Raw genomic sequence first — 17,056 nt, forward strand, 5'->3', positions numbered from 1 at the left:
GGGGTCTTTAAAGAAGTAATTAAATTAAAATGAGGTCACTAAGGTGGTCCTTAATCCAATCTGACTGGTGTCCTTATAAAAAAAGAGATTAGGACATAGACACACAGAGGGATGACCACGTGAGGACACAGGGAGAAGACGCCACTTGCAAGCCAAGGAGAGAAGCCTCAGGAGGAACCAGCCTGCTGACACCTAGATCTCAGACTTCCAGCCTCCAGAATTCCGAGACAGTGATTTCTGTTGCTCAAGACCCCAGTTTGGGTACTTTGTTATGGTAGACTGAACTGACTAACACAACAGGTTAGATAACTTGGTTATAGGCACATGGTAGAACAGGGAGAAAAATGAAGTGTCTCTCCGCCCTGGTCACTGGTGAGGAGGAAAGCCCTCAGCCACAGGACCAGTGGCAGGGGGGTGGTCCTGGCAAGAGCTGAGAGGGCTCTCCACGAAGCAAAGAATCAAGGAGCTGCCCCTCCATGACGCCCGGGACCACTTCTGATGCCTCGACACTCCCATCCTCCAGCTTCCACATTGCACAGGGTGTTGGAAGCACAGTGCAATCTCTGATTCAGCCCCCATCAGGGTCCGCAGACCCCTTCCGACATTTGCTCCCGAGCCAAGGAACAGGCTGCAGGACTCCAAGGGGATGGGAGAAATGTCAGCTGGTCCCTGGCATGGAGGAGCAGCTGCAGAGAGGGGATTCTGTCTGTCAGACCCCAACCCAAGGCCTTTGGACAGGGCTGACAGTGGAGAAAAATCTTCTCAGGAGTCGCACATCATGGGGACAGCAGACAGGGAGGTTGGAGGGTTTTTCTAACACAGAGAGGGTCCTATAGAGAAGGAGGACTGAGCACCCAGAGGAGCCCCTTCAACCTCGGGCTCCTAGGACCTGCTGGGTGACCTTGAGCCAGGTTCCATCTGCCTTTTACAGCAGTCTCAGATGGAATGGATGACATCTTTGAGGTCTTTGAGTTTCACAGAGCCTGCGTGACCCACAAAGGGGGTGTGGATCATTCTCTGAAGCACGGGCTGCCTCGGCCCACCTTTCCCTGGAGCTAGGACAGCAGCTTTTGCAGAGGGCTGGGCAGCAAGCAGGTGCTTCAGCAGACTTGCTGCACTGAGGAGCACAGCAGCTGGGGCTGGCCCTTCTCCTCCCGTGCCAGCTGTCTGCAACAGTAAGTGTTGCATCTTCAGAGTTTGGCTTCTAGCCCCTCATCCCGATGGCTGTGTCAGGGTCTCAAGGGAGGGCCTCGGGAACCTGCTGTACCTGCTGGAGTGGAAGGGTCCGGAGTGAGACAGCATCTTGGTGGCAAATGGAGGCACTTCTGGGGGCCCTTGGCAGACAGTACTCACAGGCCCATGTCCTACAGGGGCCTGGCCTGAGACACTGACCAGAAGGCAGCCTCATGCTGTTCTCGGCTGTGCTTATGAAAGCAAAGACATCGTCGCACTGAGGGTCCCTGCTGCTCCGGGCTACATCATCCCTGGGGAGCGAGAGCTCTCCTCATGCTGCTGGGTGAACAATGAGAGGAGCCACCCCCACGGGAGCAGAGGTGGTGGGCAGTCCTGCACGTGTTTCTCACTGGGGCCCCAGCACGGACCCACCCTTGTGTTCCGCAGCCCCCCAGGGACCTGCCAGCAAGATCGTTTCGAGCACAAAACAGCAGCCATGTCATGTCCTGGCTCATTTCCATCAACCCTCCACATGTACCGGTCAAAGTTGTTTATAGCTCCTGGAAACAAACAATGGGATGGAATGTTCTAGCATGGAGTGGAATGTGTTCTCGGCCTTCCTCGTTTCCCAGAAAAGCAGCCTCAGCCCTGGAGAGCCCTCCAGCGAGGCCTCCTCTTCAGGAGAGCCCTGCCCATGGCCAGTGAGCGTGCGAGGCCAAGGAGGACTGCAGGTACACATGGTCTTGGGAGCTTTGTTTAGGAAAATACATGAATAAGTGAGCCCATTGTTTGTTCTTGTGGACTAGTTTTTAAAACAAAACCAACCTGCATATGTCGCTTCCAAGAGAAGGCTGGAGAACATGAGCTGGCCTCGTGGTGGTGGAGGCAGGGGTGGGCAGGCCAAGGGGGCACCACATTTGGCCTCCACTTCCAGCACCCCCTCTGTGAAGGTCGTTGGGGAAGAGGAGATACACCGTGCTTGTGGAGCACCCCCAAAGTGAGCCTGGAACAACCAGCATTGGCCAGTGGTGCTAGGAGACCTGGGAGCCTCATCCTGGGAGAGCCAGCTGACACTGTCTGCACGGGAGGGAAAGCCCACTGGGAAGAGAGCCCTCCCCAGCTCCACCCTGCCTTGCCGGCCTTTTCCAGACAAACCTCATGCAGGTCTTCCGGGGCTGGTACCCCTCAGAGGCCAGACCTTCTGGAGGAGGTGGTGGAGCTGGGCTGAGGGCATTGTTTGCAAGGATAGGTAGAGCAGGACTGGACCCAGGCCTGTTCAACCCATGCAGCCACCTGCTCTGGCCTATCCAGCAGCAGCTCCCTGGTTCTTCCTGTCACTGAAGCTGTACTTTGTACTGACTGTGCATAAGTAACTCAAAAGCTCAGAGCGGAAATTTTCCTCCTTGTGCGTTCCTCCTCCTTTGGGATGACCTCATCTCCCCAGAGAAGATGCTGGACCAGGGTCAACTCACTACGGCCAACAGGAGCCAGCTGCCACAAGGCTGCCCTGCCAGGGCTGGGACAATGGCTGGGCCAATTCCGGAGGGAGATCTGCGGCGGGCTGCCCCCAGAGGCCACCCTGGCTGGGAGGCAGGGAGGGCAGCAGCTGGCCGGCCTCCGTCTTCCTGTGGGCCTGCTTCTGAGAAGACTCTGGGGTGGACCAATCGCTGGGGCTGGAGCCGATACGGAGCCGGCGCCAGAGTCCGCTGACCTTTCTGTTCCCTGCGTCTGCGCTGGATTGACAATCCAGGGCAGACAGGAAGGCTCCATGCACAGGAACTGTTTATATTTGGGGTACAGCCCGCTTCCTTGAGGCACTGGTGTGGCCGCTGTGGGAGTGGCAACTGCTCTAATCAGACACTGCAGTTCTGCTTTGTTACCTTATTGCCACTCAGAGACTTGTTTTCAAGTCCAACCTCTGTGCAAGTGCGGAAGTGCTGCATCCCCTTTCTGAGTGGCCGGGCTTGCAGGGCTATGTGCCTTGTATCCACGGTAAGGCCCGTGTTGGTGATAGCTGCCCCGGATTAAATGCCTGCTGCATGCCCAGTGTCACGCCAAGCACTGTGCATTCCCTACTGCACTTCATGGCCCAGGGACCCTCACCTTTGTGCCGGTCAGAGACCTGATCGTCTGTCCACCTAGGTGTCCATTAACCCACCCATTCAGCAAATATTTATTGACACTCCCCTGTATCACACATTGGGCTAGGCTTAGAAGGGAGGGAACATGCACAGGTCACCAGCCAGAGGCAGAAAGGGGACTCAACCCCTCAGTCCTCTGCCCCTGGGCAGCACTGCCTCCCTGGCCCAAATCAAGACGGCTGCCTTGGAAGCGGCGCCTTTCCTGTTTGGCATTGGGCATCTGGGGTGGGCCCCGATTTGCAGCCCCTCTGTGTGTCCAGCAGGATGGAGGTGGGGGAAGCTGGCAGGTCTTCTCACGTGGGCCCTGGTCTAGGTGGTGAGGTTTGGCAGGCAGTTCCTAACAGGAGCTCTGGTTCTGCTGTCTCCCAGGTCAAGGAGATCCTGATGGCACTGGGCTTGCTGTCCTGTGCCAATACGCGGACGGGAAGCCTGTCGGGCGGCCAGCGGAAGCGCCTGGCCATCGCGCTGGAGCTGGTGAACAACCCTCCGGTCATGTTCTTCGATGAACCCACCAGGTAAATCAGGAGCTGCAAAGCAACTGGGCTGGAGGTGGGGGAGGCAGGGAAGAGCTGACCCTACCCCCCACCCCCACTAGGCAGTTCTCACAGGTGGCCCCAACATTCTTGGGGGGTGCCAGTGTGGGCTCTGCTCATGCAACTTTTCCTCCCTCTTTTTGGGATCACGGGCAGAGGGGCTGACCTCCCTCCTCCCTCCTTTACTCACTCAGAGATGCCCACATGCTCAGGCCTATGGGGCTTGGGGTAACATGGGGATATGGTTTGGGGGAAATGTCCCTTCATGGTGCATGTCTCTCCCGTGCAAAACATGCCCGTGGCACAGCCGCTCTGAAGGCCCTTGTGTTAGACACCTTTGAGAAAGAGCCTGTGGTCAGACGTGTTCAGAAAACCCGCACGCATTAGCACATTAAAGGTGCAGAGAAGCCCATAGGAGACTCAGACCCTTTCCTGGGGGTGCCCATCATGTTCAGCACCCCACTGGGAAGCGCTGCTGTGGAACCCGGGCTCTGGCACCCACAGCAGTGTGTCAAGCTCACCAGCTCAGTCACCCACACAAGATGAGCAAGCTGCAACCTGTGGGGCTGCTTCTGAAACAACTTCTGACCGATGTGATGTTGCCTCACGCCTACTGCTTGCTCACCCCTCCAGAGTCCAGCTAAACAAGGCAGCAGTCTGTGGCAGTTCATTCACTACAGTCCAGCATAGCACCCAGTCCACAGCGGGTGGTCCTCAAGGAGCCTCTATAAAGATATTTTAGAAAGTGACCACCATGGACCCTTAAAACCACATCTTGCAGGCTGACTGCCATGGGAGTGAGTTCCAGGGCTCTGCCTGGCATATGCTCCTCCCTTGCCCTAGCACAGCAGAGTCAAGGGGATGGAAGCAGGAGCAGGGCTGGGGTGTTAGAGAAGGAGAGCAGAGAGGCGAGGTCGCCCCAGGACGCTGCTGGACATGGTCAAGAGCCTGCAGTGAGCCTCAGGACTCTGCATCCCGCGAGAGGCACCAAGACGTGTTCAGCAAAACGCCTGATGGAGTAAAGCCCCGGCCTGGGCTGCTGACACCCCCAGATGGGACAAAGGGTAGGGAATGTGACTGCTGACCACCAGGCCATGCTGCTCACATAGAAGGAACAGAACTGCCTAGACAATTCTGAAGTAGTCTCCTGCCAAGACGGGCAGGACCCCCCACACTCTCCGTCCAAGGTCTTTTCATCAGGACTGTCTGGGGTTCCTCCGTTATAGTCAGAAATAAAAGGTGACAGACACGGTCCCCACTGTGTGCTCCAGCACTGAGCAGTTAAAACAAAGAGGTAGCACAGAGCCTGGCCTTGAGGCAGGGGCAGCTTCAGCTGCGGGGCTCTGTTGCAACACCATGGTGGGGCACTGACATCCTGGTGCCCCAGGACCTCGGGCAGTGAGCTTGTCCCTGCAGCTCACAGGCGTCTTACGGTGCCCCTTGACTTGCAGTGGCCTGGACAGCGCCTCCTGCTTCCAGGTGGTCTCCCTGATGAAAGGGCTGGCCCAAGGAGGCAGGTCCATCATCTGCACCATCCACCAGCCCAGCGCCAAGCTCTTCGAGCTGTTCGACCAGGTACGCAGGCCCCATGCCCCTCCCACCCAGGACTGCCCGGTCAAACCCCGGGTACTCCCCACCTTTGGTTAGTGCATTCGTGGGTTGTCCTCATTTCCAAGAGATTTTGAGTGCTGTGTTTATGAGACTTTGGGTACCATGTGCCGCTGAGGGGCCTCCTGTCTCTGCTGCTGTGGCTGGTCATGGGACCCCGTCAAGGTACTAACACCGTGAGACTCCGTTACCTCCCCTGCTAAAATGGGAAAACACCTGTTTATAGAATTAAGTGGTAGGTTATGGTATTTGTGCAATATCATCTGTTTTATAAGCCCTAAAGGGATGAAATGTAAATAGCTCCAAAATTTTTTCTGAGCAAGTGGTTAGCATGGAAAAAAAGCAAGTAATATAATACGATGACCCCAGCCATATGATATTCTGTCTTCCTGAACTTACCATAGCTTTCCCCTTGAACTTTAACAGGGTCCTCAGGGAGTAATATAAAGCTCTCATGAGAGGAGACGGGTTAGATGGTTGATTGACGACTGACTGACTAGACTGCCAGTGCTTTACGGAGGAAGACAGGGGTGATGCTTTTCCTTTCCTTACTTTTTTCCAGCTCTATGTCCTCAGTCAAGGACAATGTGTGTACCGGGGAAAAGTCTCCAATCTTGTGCCATATTTAAGGGGCTTAGGTCTGAACTGCCCAACCTACCACAACCCAGCGGATTTTGGTAAGTGGAGGCTTGCCCAGCCAGGAGGACAATCTCATGAATATTCCCTGAAGGGCTCAAGTGCCATCCTGTGTTGGGACTTTTAAAGGACAGAAAAAGAGTTTTCCTTTCCTCCAGATAAAAATATCTGGCTAGCCAGTTTCTGCCCCTGTCTTCACATGGCCGTCTCCTCTGTGTCTCCATATCCTCTCTTCTGATAAGGACATCCTCATTCAGGATAAATTCATCCCAAGATCCATAACTAATTCCATCTGCAAAGACCCTTTTCTACCTGAGGCCCTGTCCAGGGTTTCCAGGTGGACATCCCTCCTCCTGGTCTTCCAGCCATCAGTTTTCTCACTCGATTGCTTTTCTTTAAAACATCTGATCACGCACTTCCAAGGACTGCATATTTTCTACAACATCAGTTCCCAAATTGTGCTCTACAGGACATGGCTCCTGGGAAATGCTCTGCACTCACACGCAGTAGGCTGTGAGAAGAGAGAATGCAGGGATGGGAAGATGGCGAGGGGTGAGGGGGGCTTGGTTTGAGAGAAGACATGGGGAGGACCCAGTTTGTGATGGCATATTCATTCAGGAGAGAGGAGGCCAGTGGCAGGTGCTGCTAAGCAGGGAGTGAGGTGAGAACATAGAAGGAAGGACAGGCAGGAAGGTGAAGAGCCGAACACCTGGGAGTGTACAGAAGTCCTGCAGGGACGAGGTACCCCTCCTGGAGGCTCTATTCCCTTGCTGTCATCTGGACGGGGCAGCTCGGGACCTCGTCTGCAGTGCCCGGGGGGCATGTGCAGCTATTGACAGTGACATTCTGGTGGGTCCAGTCCTGGTTTATGGCTTTATCCAGGAGTGTTTGGCTGCCCTGGTACCAGCTTGGGGAAAGCAGATGGCTGATTTTGCTAGAGGGAAGAGCAGAAAAGACTCAAGGACCAGGGATCTTTGGACATCAGCAAGAAAGTTATTGAGGTGGGGGGCGGGGTGTAGCCCAGGGAAGGCGAGGGCAGATGGGAGAAGCAGAAGGTTGGTGGACAGGAAGGAGCAACAGTCACTGTGTGAGTGTGGAGCCAGCCAGCCAGCAGCAGAGGCGGCCCCGAATGAACAGGTCTGGAGGTGGAGGGGAGGAGGGACCGCTTGCGTCCAGGAGGGACAGGGGAGCAAGTGACGAAGGCCAGTGGAGGAGACGCTCACAGGATGAGAAGTGCGGCTGATGGTCCTGGGACCTCAGAGTCCCCAGGTGGCCAGGCACCCCTTCTCTGTGGTCTTTTGAGCTGACACAGCTCTCATCACACCCCCCAAGCTGCAGGCTGTCCTGTGAGGGACCTACATCGTTCCACTCATCTCCCCCACTCTGCTCGCATGCTGGCCCGCCGTGAGCTCCGTAAGCACCAGAAGGCTGAGCCGCTGGGGGCGTGTGAGTAAATGCTGCTCAGCCTGTCTGACACTACATAGGCACTTGCATTTCCAGTCTCCTGACATGGTACATGGCCTTGTTGGGGGTTTGAGAGCCGAATCCCCATTTGTAGATTGACAAATGATTCTGACACCATACCATTATCATCACCAGGCAGCATCTATGTAATCATTTAGAAACTTTCCTACTTGAATAACGACTTTGCCGTTGCAAATAAAGGAGACCTATGGTCCACCTGAGCACTTGGTGCATCTCTTCTAGAGCCTGGACTGACCCCTCCTTCTGTGTCCCTTGCAGTTATGGAGGTCGCATCTGGTGAGTATGGTGACCAGAACGGGCGCCTGGTGAGAGCGGTTCGGGAGGGCATGTGCGACTCTGACTACAAGAGAGAGCTGGGAGGTGATGCTGAAGTGAACCCCTTTCTTTGGCACCGGCCCTCAGAAGAGGTAAAGCAGGCAGGATGATTAAAGGGTCTGGGAAAGGGAATGCACAGCCCGGGCCTGGGAGCACATGTCTGCCACTCCTGCCACGTGAGCACCTTCTGAGCAGGAAGGAGCCAGCTGGCGGGGCTCATGGCTCCCTTGTCGGTGTGTCCTCAGGACTCGGCATCCATGGAAGGCTGTCACAGCTTCTCTGCCAGCTGCCTCACTCAGTTCTGCATCCTCTTCAAAAGGACCTTTCTCAGCATCATGAGGGATTCGGTAAGGGTGTCTCAAGCATTCTCTCACAGCCCAGGACACCATCGGGTCATTTTCCCCATTCACACCTCCTAACAGAACTTCCAGATTGTTTTTCCTCCCCGTGCATTAGTCAGCTTTCCCTGTTATGCTGCAGTAACAAACAGTCCCCAATGCTAGTGTGCACACCGACCACCGTTGGTGCCTTTTTCATGTTATGTGTTTGAAGCTGTGGGCTGGGTTGTGGCTCCACCCCATGTGCCACCTCATCCTGGGCCCAGACTGAGGACAGCCGCTGCTGGATGTGGCTTTCTGGGACACCACCAACAGAAAGTGCAAGAGGGAAACCAAATGGCAGCCTTAAAAGTTCTGCTTAGAGCTGGCAGACTGTCACTTGTTCCCACATTACATTGGCCAAGCAAGTAATGAGGCCAAGTCTAACATCAGGGACATGGGCAAGTTTGCTCCCCCCGCAGGAAGGCTGTAGGTCATGAGTGGGTGCATTGAGCAATCCCTTCCAGGGAAGGAGGTGGTAAGTACATGGGAACCATAAGGCGCCTGCCACTTAAGTGGACAATCTGGCCCCCTGCCCAGGCAGGGACGAGTGCTCAGCACAGCTTCTGAGACTAATTTGAAAGACAGAGGGGCTTGAACAACCCGTGCCAGAGCTTTTTGAGTGTGGGCCCGTGACAGATCCACCCTTTGTCCCCCTCCCACCACCATTTGTACTTTTCTCTCTTCTGAAGGCAGACTTCCTTTGTTTGCCATTGAAGAGGATTTAACAAAGGGTAGTAACTACTTCTGTTTTAACAGAAACAAAAGCCTGCTGCATGCATGCACACGTATGTGCATGCACGCATATGTGTGTGTATCTGAGTTGGTTTAGGTTTGGGCTTGATCTTCTGGTGGAGAAGGAAGGATGAAGCCTAATATCTGCTACTACAGAATTAAGGGGCTGATGCTGCTGAAGGCCTTAGCCTCATTGTTCTTTGGCGACCCCACCCCAGAACTTCCAGTGCACAGGGTGAGAACCGTGTCTGCCCCCAGGTCCTGACACACCTGCGGATCACCTCGCACATTGGGATCGGTCTCCTCATTGGCCTGCTCTACCTGGGGATTGGGAACGAAGCCAAGAAGGTCTTGAGCAACTCCGGCTTCCTTTTCTTCTCCATGCTGTTCCTCATGTTCGCGGCCCTCATGCCCACCGTCCTTACATGTGAGTGACTGACCACACCCCTCTGTCCCCATTATCTGTGATGTCTTGTTTTTATAAATACCATCTTCTGTGTTGAAGGATGCAGGTTTTATTCTATTTGCTGTTAGATAAGAAAGTACAACATTTAAACCAAAAGAGTGATTCACTGCTGGAAGACTTTTAAGCATGGTGCAAGGCTGACGGGTGGGACATTCCTCAAAGGTTTATCCTCAGGAACCCTCAAAGTCTACTACTTTAGTGTTACATAGTTCAGTTAAGATGGCCCTGGTACGGCCAACTCTAGGAGTAGATAAGCTCTTCTAGACAGATTTCCATGCAATTCTAGTTTGTTCACAAATAGGCTGCCCCAGTCACTTTGGGTTGACAGTGTACAAAGCTGTTGCTTCACCAGAGCACCAGAAAACATCACCTACCTGCAGTACCTCCTCCCTGAGTTGTCTGCCTATGGGAAGAGATCACAGTGTTATAGGGTTTCAGAAGAGGCAAACAAGAATAAGGCTGGCAGTGAATCCTTAATCACTAAAGTAGATGCTCTCCACCAGCCTCGCTCCATGATTCTTCAGGTTATAAAAATGGTGGCAGCTTCTCCAGGCTAGTAAAGCAACTCATCTTTTTGTTCAAACCCTCAGCACTCTAAGAATCTAAAGGCCAGTGTGGTACAGGCCACATCTTGTGCTGAACAGCTCAGCACAAGGTCACCTACTCGAATACTTGGCTGGCCAGCTATGTCCTCTTGACCCTTTTTCCCATTCTTCTGTCTCCTAGTTCCCCTGGAGATGGGAGTATTTCTTCGGGAACACCTGAATTACTGGTACAGCCTGAAGGCCTACTACCTAGCAAAGACCATGGCTGACGTGCCGTTTCAGGTGGGGAGCAAAGGGGGCATAATTTGAAGAGGGGACAAGAATTCTCCTTTGCACCCTACAAAACAGGGTGAGGAGGCTTGTGGGGAATGAGGCAGGGTGACATTCCCTGACTTAATGAGTTCCAGCTGGTGCTGTGGGTGAAGGGCAGGCTGCCAGAATCTGAGGCTTGCCCGATGGCTTCTGTGACCTGGCCAGGCTCCATGGTGATGGACTCTGTATCTCCAGATCATGTTCCCGGTGGCCTACTGCAGCATTGTGTACTGGATGACATCGCAGCCATCTGACGCCGTGCGGTTTGTCCTGTTTGCCGCACTGGGCACCATGACCTCTCTGGTGGCCCAGTCTCTGGGCCTGCTGATCGGAGCCGCCTCCACATCCCTGCAGGTATCAGCCACGGCAACCCTGCGGGCTGGGCTTCCCTTCAACACCTTGGTCTCACGAGGCCCAGGCTGTTTCTGGTAGGACTCAGTGCTACCCCTCCTCCTTAAGACCCCTCCTCCTAATTCTGCCCTGAGCTTCCTAGATGGGCATCACAAGGTCATTCCCATGGGAAGGATCACATTTTCCTGGGTAGTCAGGATTGGCCATCTTACAAGGAGTTGTGACCAAGACCGGCATCCCCATCCTGTGCTTACGCGTGCCAGGCACTCTCTCAGTGCTTTCCAAGTACTAGCTCATCTAGTTAGGTGCTGTGCTAGCCCCGTTACAGGTGGGGAGACTGAGGCCCAGAGAGGCACAGTGACTTGTCATGGTCACACAGCTTGCTCAGAGGTCAAGCTCTCAACACCTACCTATTATTGTCTCTATGGATTCACTCGGCCATCCTTAGACACCCTCCTCTACTTCACTCACCTGTCCCCCACCCGCCCCCGAGCCTCTCCATCTTCTTCTTCCTCATCACTTCTCAGGCCAGTCGCCTGGGCCCACCCCTGCCCCCACCCACAACACCACATGCATCTGCAGCTTCTCCACCTCAGTGGCTTCAGGGGCTCAGGCCAACTCCATCCTTAAAAAGCAAAACTCTCAGGTGGCTTACGTTTTCCTGGGGGTCCCACACCGGCTGCTGCCTCACCCATTTCCTTCTCCAGGGTCCACCTCCCACCAGCTGATCAGCCCCAGGGACTCAGCTCCCCCACCTGGGGACAGGAGTAGCCATGGCACCCATTTTCAGGATGACCCATGACTCTGCAGGGAAGGTGCGGGGCCGGGCCAGCCCACAAAGGGTCCGGGGAAGAACGGCCACTGCCCCCCACCCCCCAGCACCCACCCATCTGCTGGCCCCTGGTGGGGTCCAGAATGCAACTCCAGCAGAGCAGGCTCAGCAGCCCTTCTAAGTGGTCAGATGCCGCTATCACCACCAAAGGGTGCTGCAGTGCCCTGGGCACTACCTAAGGAGGCTTCCTTTGAGCACACGTGCTGGCGTAGGTGTGGCATTCCCTTCCCAGCCTAACAAGTCCCAGTCATAGCTGTCCTGCAGCCCTGACACACCCGGCCCAGCACACCCCTCACACTGATGTCCACTGGCTTTCTGTCCATCCCTCTGCGTCCTAGCACAGATGTCTGCTGCCGAACTGGCACAGGCATTTCTTGCCAGGGTCCAACCTCTCACCTCCACCCAGGACACAGCCCCACCTGTAGCCTAGCCTGCCCCCACCCGGCCCTCTGCCCCTGCCCCTACCCTAGACACATGAGTGCATGGCTCCCGCTGAACTTCCTCGTTTTCACAGTGACCCACATCCCCCAAGGTCAACCCCCACCTCACCCGCTCAGACACTTGCCCCCACACCCCAAGTTGTCAGCCTCCCACTGGGTTATCTGACCAGAGCACAGGCTGCAGTACCCCTGCTTACAAGCCTGCACCTCACACACGCACACACATCAACACACGCCACATGTACCCATACACACACGCACAGCACAGACACATCAACACATGCCACACCACACAGACACATCAACACACTACACACATACACAGACACTACACAGACAACACACACCATCACACAAGCACACAGACACAACACACTACACACACCAGTCACACACGCATATACACAGACACATGAAGACACTACACACACCACGCAGACACTACACACACAAACACACACACACACACACACACACACACACACCCGCACACACAATGCCCTCACTGGATTTTTGTACTTTGAATCAAGAGTCTCAGTGCTGTTTTGTTTTTAGTTGATCTTGGGCCCACACACCCCCTAGTGCAGGTGACACAGGAGACACTCCCCCTGTGCATGTGGAGAGGGCATTGATTCCTCACTCACTGCCCACCCCACACCTGCCCTCCACGTGCCCATGTGTGGGGCTCTCTCCATAGCCACTCAGGGCACAGCTGTTGAGAAGGGTGTGTGCTAGCGGGTACCCGCAGGGGTCCTGTCAGTCTGGCTCTGGGGGCATCAGGTGTGGGGATGCCACTACATGGTCAGTTCCCAGGGAAAGCTGTCCCCTCTGCCTCGTTGAGCATCCCCATCCTGAAGACACCCTGCCACTGTGCCTGGGGGAAGCTCTACTCTCTTTCGCCCTCCCCCTGCAGCAGACCAGGCTGCTGGCTCTGCAAACGGAATGTTCCCAGCTACCACCCTGAGCCTTTGTCAACCCTTTGGAGGCCTCACTTTTCTAGCTGATGGTGATTGTCCAGAAACACAGAAAATGGCCTCTGGAAGCCACCCGCGCAGAAAGGCAAGCCGGACTTCCCACCTGCCCCACCATTAAGTTCTCTCTGTGCCCTGCCCACCCCTAGGTGGCGACGTTCGTGGGCCCCGTGACCGCCATCCCCGTCCTCCTCTTCTCAGGATTCTTTGTCAGCTTTGACACAATCCCGACGTACCTGCAGTGGATGTCCTACATCTCCTATGTCAGGTAGCGTGAGGGGAACCAGCAGAGCTTTTGTCGCTCAGGAACTTCATGGTGACGGAGGGAAAGCGCTGTTGCTAACTGCTCACAAAAGCCACCTCTAGGATGTCGGCTAAGTGTGGATCATCAATTTCAGGGAACTGATGCCTTTTATTTTTTACTGGTTTGGTGTGCCCCTCACCCCTCGCCAACACACACACACACACGCACACACACACACACACACACACACACCAAGGACAAAATAAATATTAGCAATTTGTACCCTGAGGACGCCTTTGGTACCCTCACATTCTGGGTGTTTCTGACAAAAGCTGCCTTAGCTGGGAGCATTTCCATCTTTTCGGAACTTCATTCCTCTCTGAAATGAACAGTTCTTGCTATAAGATACCGATTGTCTGTGAAACCTTAGTAAGAAATCCAGTGGAAAACAAGTCATCTTTTAAACATCCCAGTATCTTTGAAGAAGAATATTCTAGTGCCTCAGACCTGCGGGCGATCAGCTGTTGCCTCTCTGCTGAGTGGTCTTGGGGCACACTGGCCCGTCAGTAGGCAGTGCCTCTCTTTAGTGTGTCACCCACCCTTTGCCCCAGCTGCAGTGGTCCCATGTGACACAAAGATCTGAAGTTGGGAACAAGCTCTTATTTTCTAGAATGTTAATTCAGACCCAGGTATACTGTTCAGGAAAACAACATCGAAACAAAGCACTTGTACAGAGTTTCAACAGTTGTGTGCTCTCCAACCCCAAGAAATCAGAAACCCATGTCTTTCTTCCCCAAATTAGTGTTTTGTTTTTGTTTTTTTTTTTCTGACAATGTAGGGCTGGAACAGAATGATCAAGGGTACAAGAATGTTTTATATAAGTGCTCCAAAGTCCTTGCAAGGCTATCAAACCCACTATTGTAGCTAACTGTTAAGAAGCAGGGAGCATTGGAAGTAATCGGTTTTCAGTTCATTTCACCACTCAATGAATACCTAGCATTTTTGCAATTTGGTTTTCTGCTGGGGTTCTGGAAGAAAGAAGATGGGGAAAAACTCTCAGCCGAGGTGCTGAATATGCTCATCTTAGGAAGATGGTAGAGGTTGGGAAGTATTTTGGTGAACACAGCCCACAGGGAGGGAGAGGAACAATACTGCCCCCCAGCATGTGGCATGGTCGGGCAAGGGTTCTCCCTCACTCACTCCAGGTGCTTTCCCCCCAGGTATGGGTTCGAAGGGGTCATCCTCTCCATCTACGGCTTAGATCGAGAAGACCTGCACTGCGACATCGATGAGACGTGCCACTTTCAGAAGTCGGAGGCCATCCTGCGAGAGCTGGATGTGGAAAATGCCAAGCTCTACTTGGACTTTATCGTTCTTGGGATTTTCTTCATCTCCCTGCGCCTCGTTGCCTATTTTGTCCTGAGGTACAAAATCCGGGCAGAGAGGTAAAATACCCGAATTCTAAGAGAGAGGAAACTTACACATCATGGCCAAGGGCACTTCCAGAATGGCAGGTGCGAGCCTGTGCCTGATGACACAGAGACTATTCTGACCCAACCCCGAGAACCACGTGTGGTTCGTGGGTGTCTAGCATCAACTTCTCTGCCCAGCTGGGTTGGGTCTTCTCTTCATTACCCTTTCTAGCTTTAACTAGGAAGATGTAGAAAGTGTTTTTTACATGCAGAATTTAAAATACCACAGCTGGAGCAGAATTTAAAACTGCAACATAGCTGGCAACAAGAGGCTTACTCGGTAAAATTCCTTCTTGTGACTTGATAACACTCTAGTCCTGGACGGGAATCACGTGCAACTTCTCAGTTGATCACTGTGCAGTTAGATGTCTTGGGGGAGAAAGTCCAGGCATGCAGTGGTTCCATTTTACGACTGTTGTTTTTCATAGTTTCATCTTTCTAAGGTTTGTGTCTTTTCCAATGAGAAGTTATTTTCCAAGCCAAAAATCGATAATTTCATTCATTTTAAGAAATTGTATGTTTTTAGTACTTGTTGAAGAATTATCCAGGATAAATAATATACTTTGTTTAGAAACATAATGGGTTTATGAACCTAATCACCGAGCTGGTCTCATTTACAAACAGATCGTTTGAGATTCAAGGGCAGGTTCCAGGTTGAGAGAGGACTTTGACCCTGTCTTCACTAAGCCATGCAGAAAATTTTTAAAGTTATACAAAAAAGTTGTAAGACAAATGTGGCCAACTTTCAAAGTCTTTTCTTTCCCACATGCCTATTATTTTAAACAAAATATATTGTTTGTTTCTTCCTTTCTGACTACCTTAAGTTTGTCTAAAAAATTTCTACATCAACCCTGTTGATATTTGAAAACAGCTTCTCCTTCCTCATGTATCACGCCAACTACCTCCACCGACCCTGAGAATCTGGGCTTAGGGAAACTGCAGGTGTGACCCTCGAGGGCTGGGTCTGCAGGAGCAGCCGATGATGAGCTGCTTATGCAGGAGGGGAAGATGCCCACGAGATGTCCTTAGAACCCAGGAACTGTGCCTGAAATGGGCAGAGACTTTTAGTGCGGCAGAGGCATGTGTGACTTGATCAAACGATGCATTTAGAGTTTGGGTGATTTCACCTCCCAAGCTGGGTTTTTATGACATCTTGATGTTGGGCCTGTGTAGACTTTGCATATTAGAAACACTTTTTTCCTGTGATGTAATCGCATAAGTAAAATCCCTCTAGGGCCAAAACAGTGGGCATATCCATAGGTTAAACGGCCTCTGAATTCATCATGGGGCTGCCTGAGTGCCTGTTAGCTCTCAGAAGCAGCTTGACTACAAGAGTGGAAGGTGATTCTGGCCAAAGGCCATCCTTACAAAAATACAGTTGCTTTCTTCTAGAGTACTGTTGTCCTAGAGTCAGGGTCTCCTAATGAAAGACTGCATTTTTGTGGGCAGCCTCTCTGAGGCACAGTTTCCCCATCTGTAAATATTTGCACTAGACCATGCTCAGGGCCATTTTTAGCGGTAAATGGTTCTGCGATTCCTCCATTGTGTCCTCAAAACTCTTATTTCCTACTTTAAGAGAATAAAAGGGTCTAAATTTTACTTATACATGGATTTAGTTTGCAAATACTTAAAGATTCCTTTTTCACTCCTTGATCTGTTTTAGTAAATACAATTGAGGTATACATTAAGATGTAATTTTGTTTTGCTTGTTCTATAGAAATACAGCATTGCCTTACAGATTAAGTTTTTAACCAGGGTCGAATTTAACCTTCATAAAAAGTCTTCATTTAACTTCAAGACAGATCTGCCTGTAAGACATCCCACATAGGGAAGACCTACGTAGGAATAGCCTGGTGAATACAGAATTGGAAAGAGGAAAAAGTCCTTGATGGTGCCTCAGAATTACATTTAGGTGAGGTCAATATTGAAAGAACCCATTGTGGATGTGCCGTGGGTCCGTGACCCCAGTAAGGACGTGCATGACAGGAACTGAGCTATGTAGGGCCAACCATCCCTCCTCCATAGGCAGCTTCATGTCATTCGCTGAGACCACAATATTGTGTCTCACAGTTTCAGAAGGAAACAGTGACATTCCTCTAGATTTAAAATCTGGTTTCCAGGCACCTAAGCCCTCTTAAGGAATTATTTCTCTAGGAGTTTATACTCCTGTATTTCCATTTTCCAGTTAACAGATTGAATTTAACTCTTACTAGATGAGGGACTGATTGGGATCCTTCCAAGGGGCAGATCTTGGGGGACATAGGGCTGCCAGGCTCTTAGAAGGGAATGTATGGGCAAGATAAGACAGGGTTATTTTCTTAAAGGATGCTAACTAGAGTTAAGTGAGTGTTGTGAAAGCCACCACCACAGGAGAGCTCTGCTCACCCACTCCTGCAGGCTTGAGGAAGAGCCTCAGCCGT

The 17,056-nt window shown here is 52.5% G+C and overlaps 1 protein-coding gene across 2 annotated transcripts in view; it reads left to right on the forward strand.

Moving 5' to 3' along the window:
- Nucleotides 1–15,443, forward strand: part of ABCG1 (ATP binding cassette subfamily G member 1) — a 66,657-nt gene extending 51,214 nt beyond the window's left edge. For both annotated transcript variants that reach the window (XM_063090663.1, XM_063090673.1), the window contains 10 exons: nucleotides 3,684–3,829; nucleotides 5,299–5,422; nucleotides 6,018–6,132; nucleotides 7,835–7,983; nucleotides 8,137–8,238; nucleotides 9,262–9,430; nucleotides 10,196–10,296; nucleotides 10,522–10,680; nucleotides 13,070–13,188; nucleotides 14,385–15,443. In XM_063090663.1, coding sequence (XP_062946733.1) covers nucleotides 3,684–3,829; nucleotides 5,299–5,422; nucleotides 6,018–6,132; nucleotides 7,835–7,983; nucleotides 8,137–8,238; nucleotides 9,262–9,430; nucleotides 10,196–10,296; nucleotides 10,522–10,680; nucleotides 13,070–13,188; nucleotides 14,385–14,613 — 1,413 coding nt within the window. In that variant the 3' untranslated portion in view covers nucleotides 14,614–15,443. The remainder of the gene's footprint in view (nucleotides 1–3,683; nucleotides 3,830–5,298; nucleotides 5,423–6,017; nucleotides 6,133–7,834; nucleotides 7,984–8,136; nucleotides 8,239–9,261; nucleotides 9,431–10,195; nucleotides 10,297–10,521; nucleotides 10,681–13,069; nucleotides 13,189–14,384) is intronic.
- Nucleotides 15,444–17,056: the final 1,613 nt, after the last annotated feature.

This window comes from Cynocephalus volans, chromosome 1 (genome assembly GCF_027409185.1).
Source record: "Cynocephalus volans isolate mCynVol1 chromosome 1, mCynVol1.pri, whole genome shotgun sequence".
In the NCBI taxonomy this organism is placed as follows: Eukaryota; Metazoa; Chordata; class Mammalia; order Dermoptera; family Cynocephalidae; genus Cynocephalus; species Cynocephalus volans.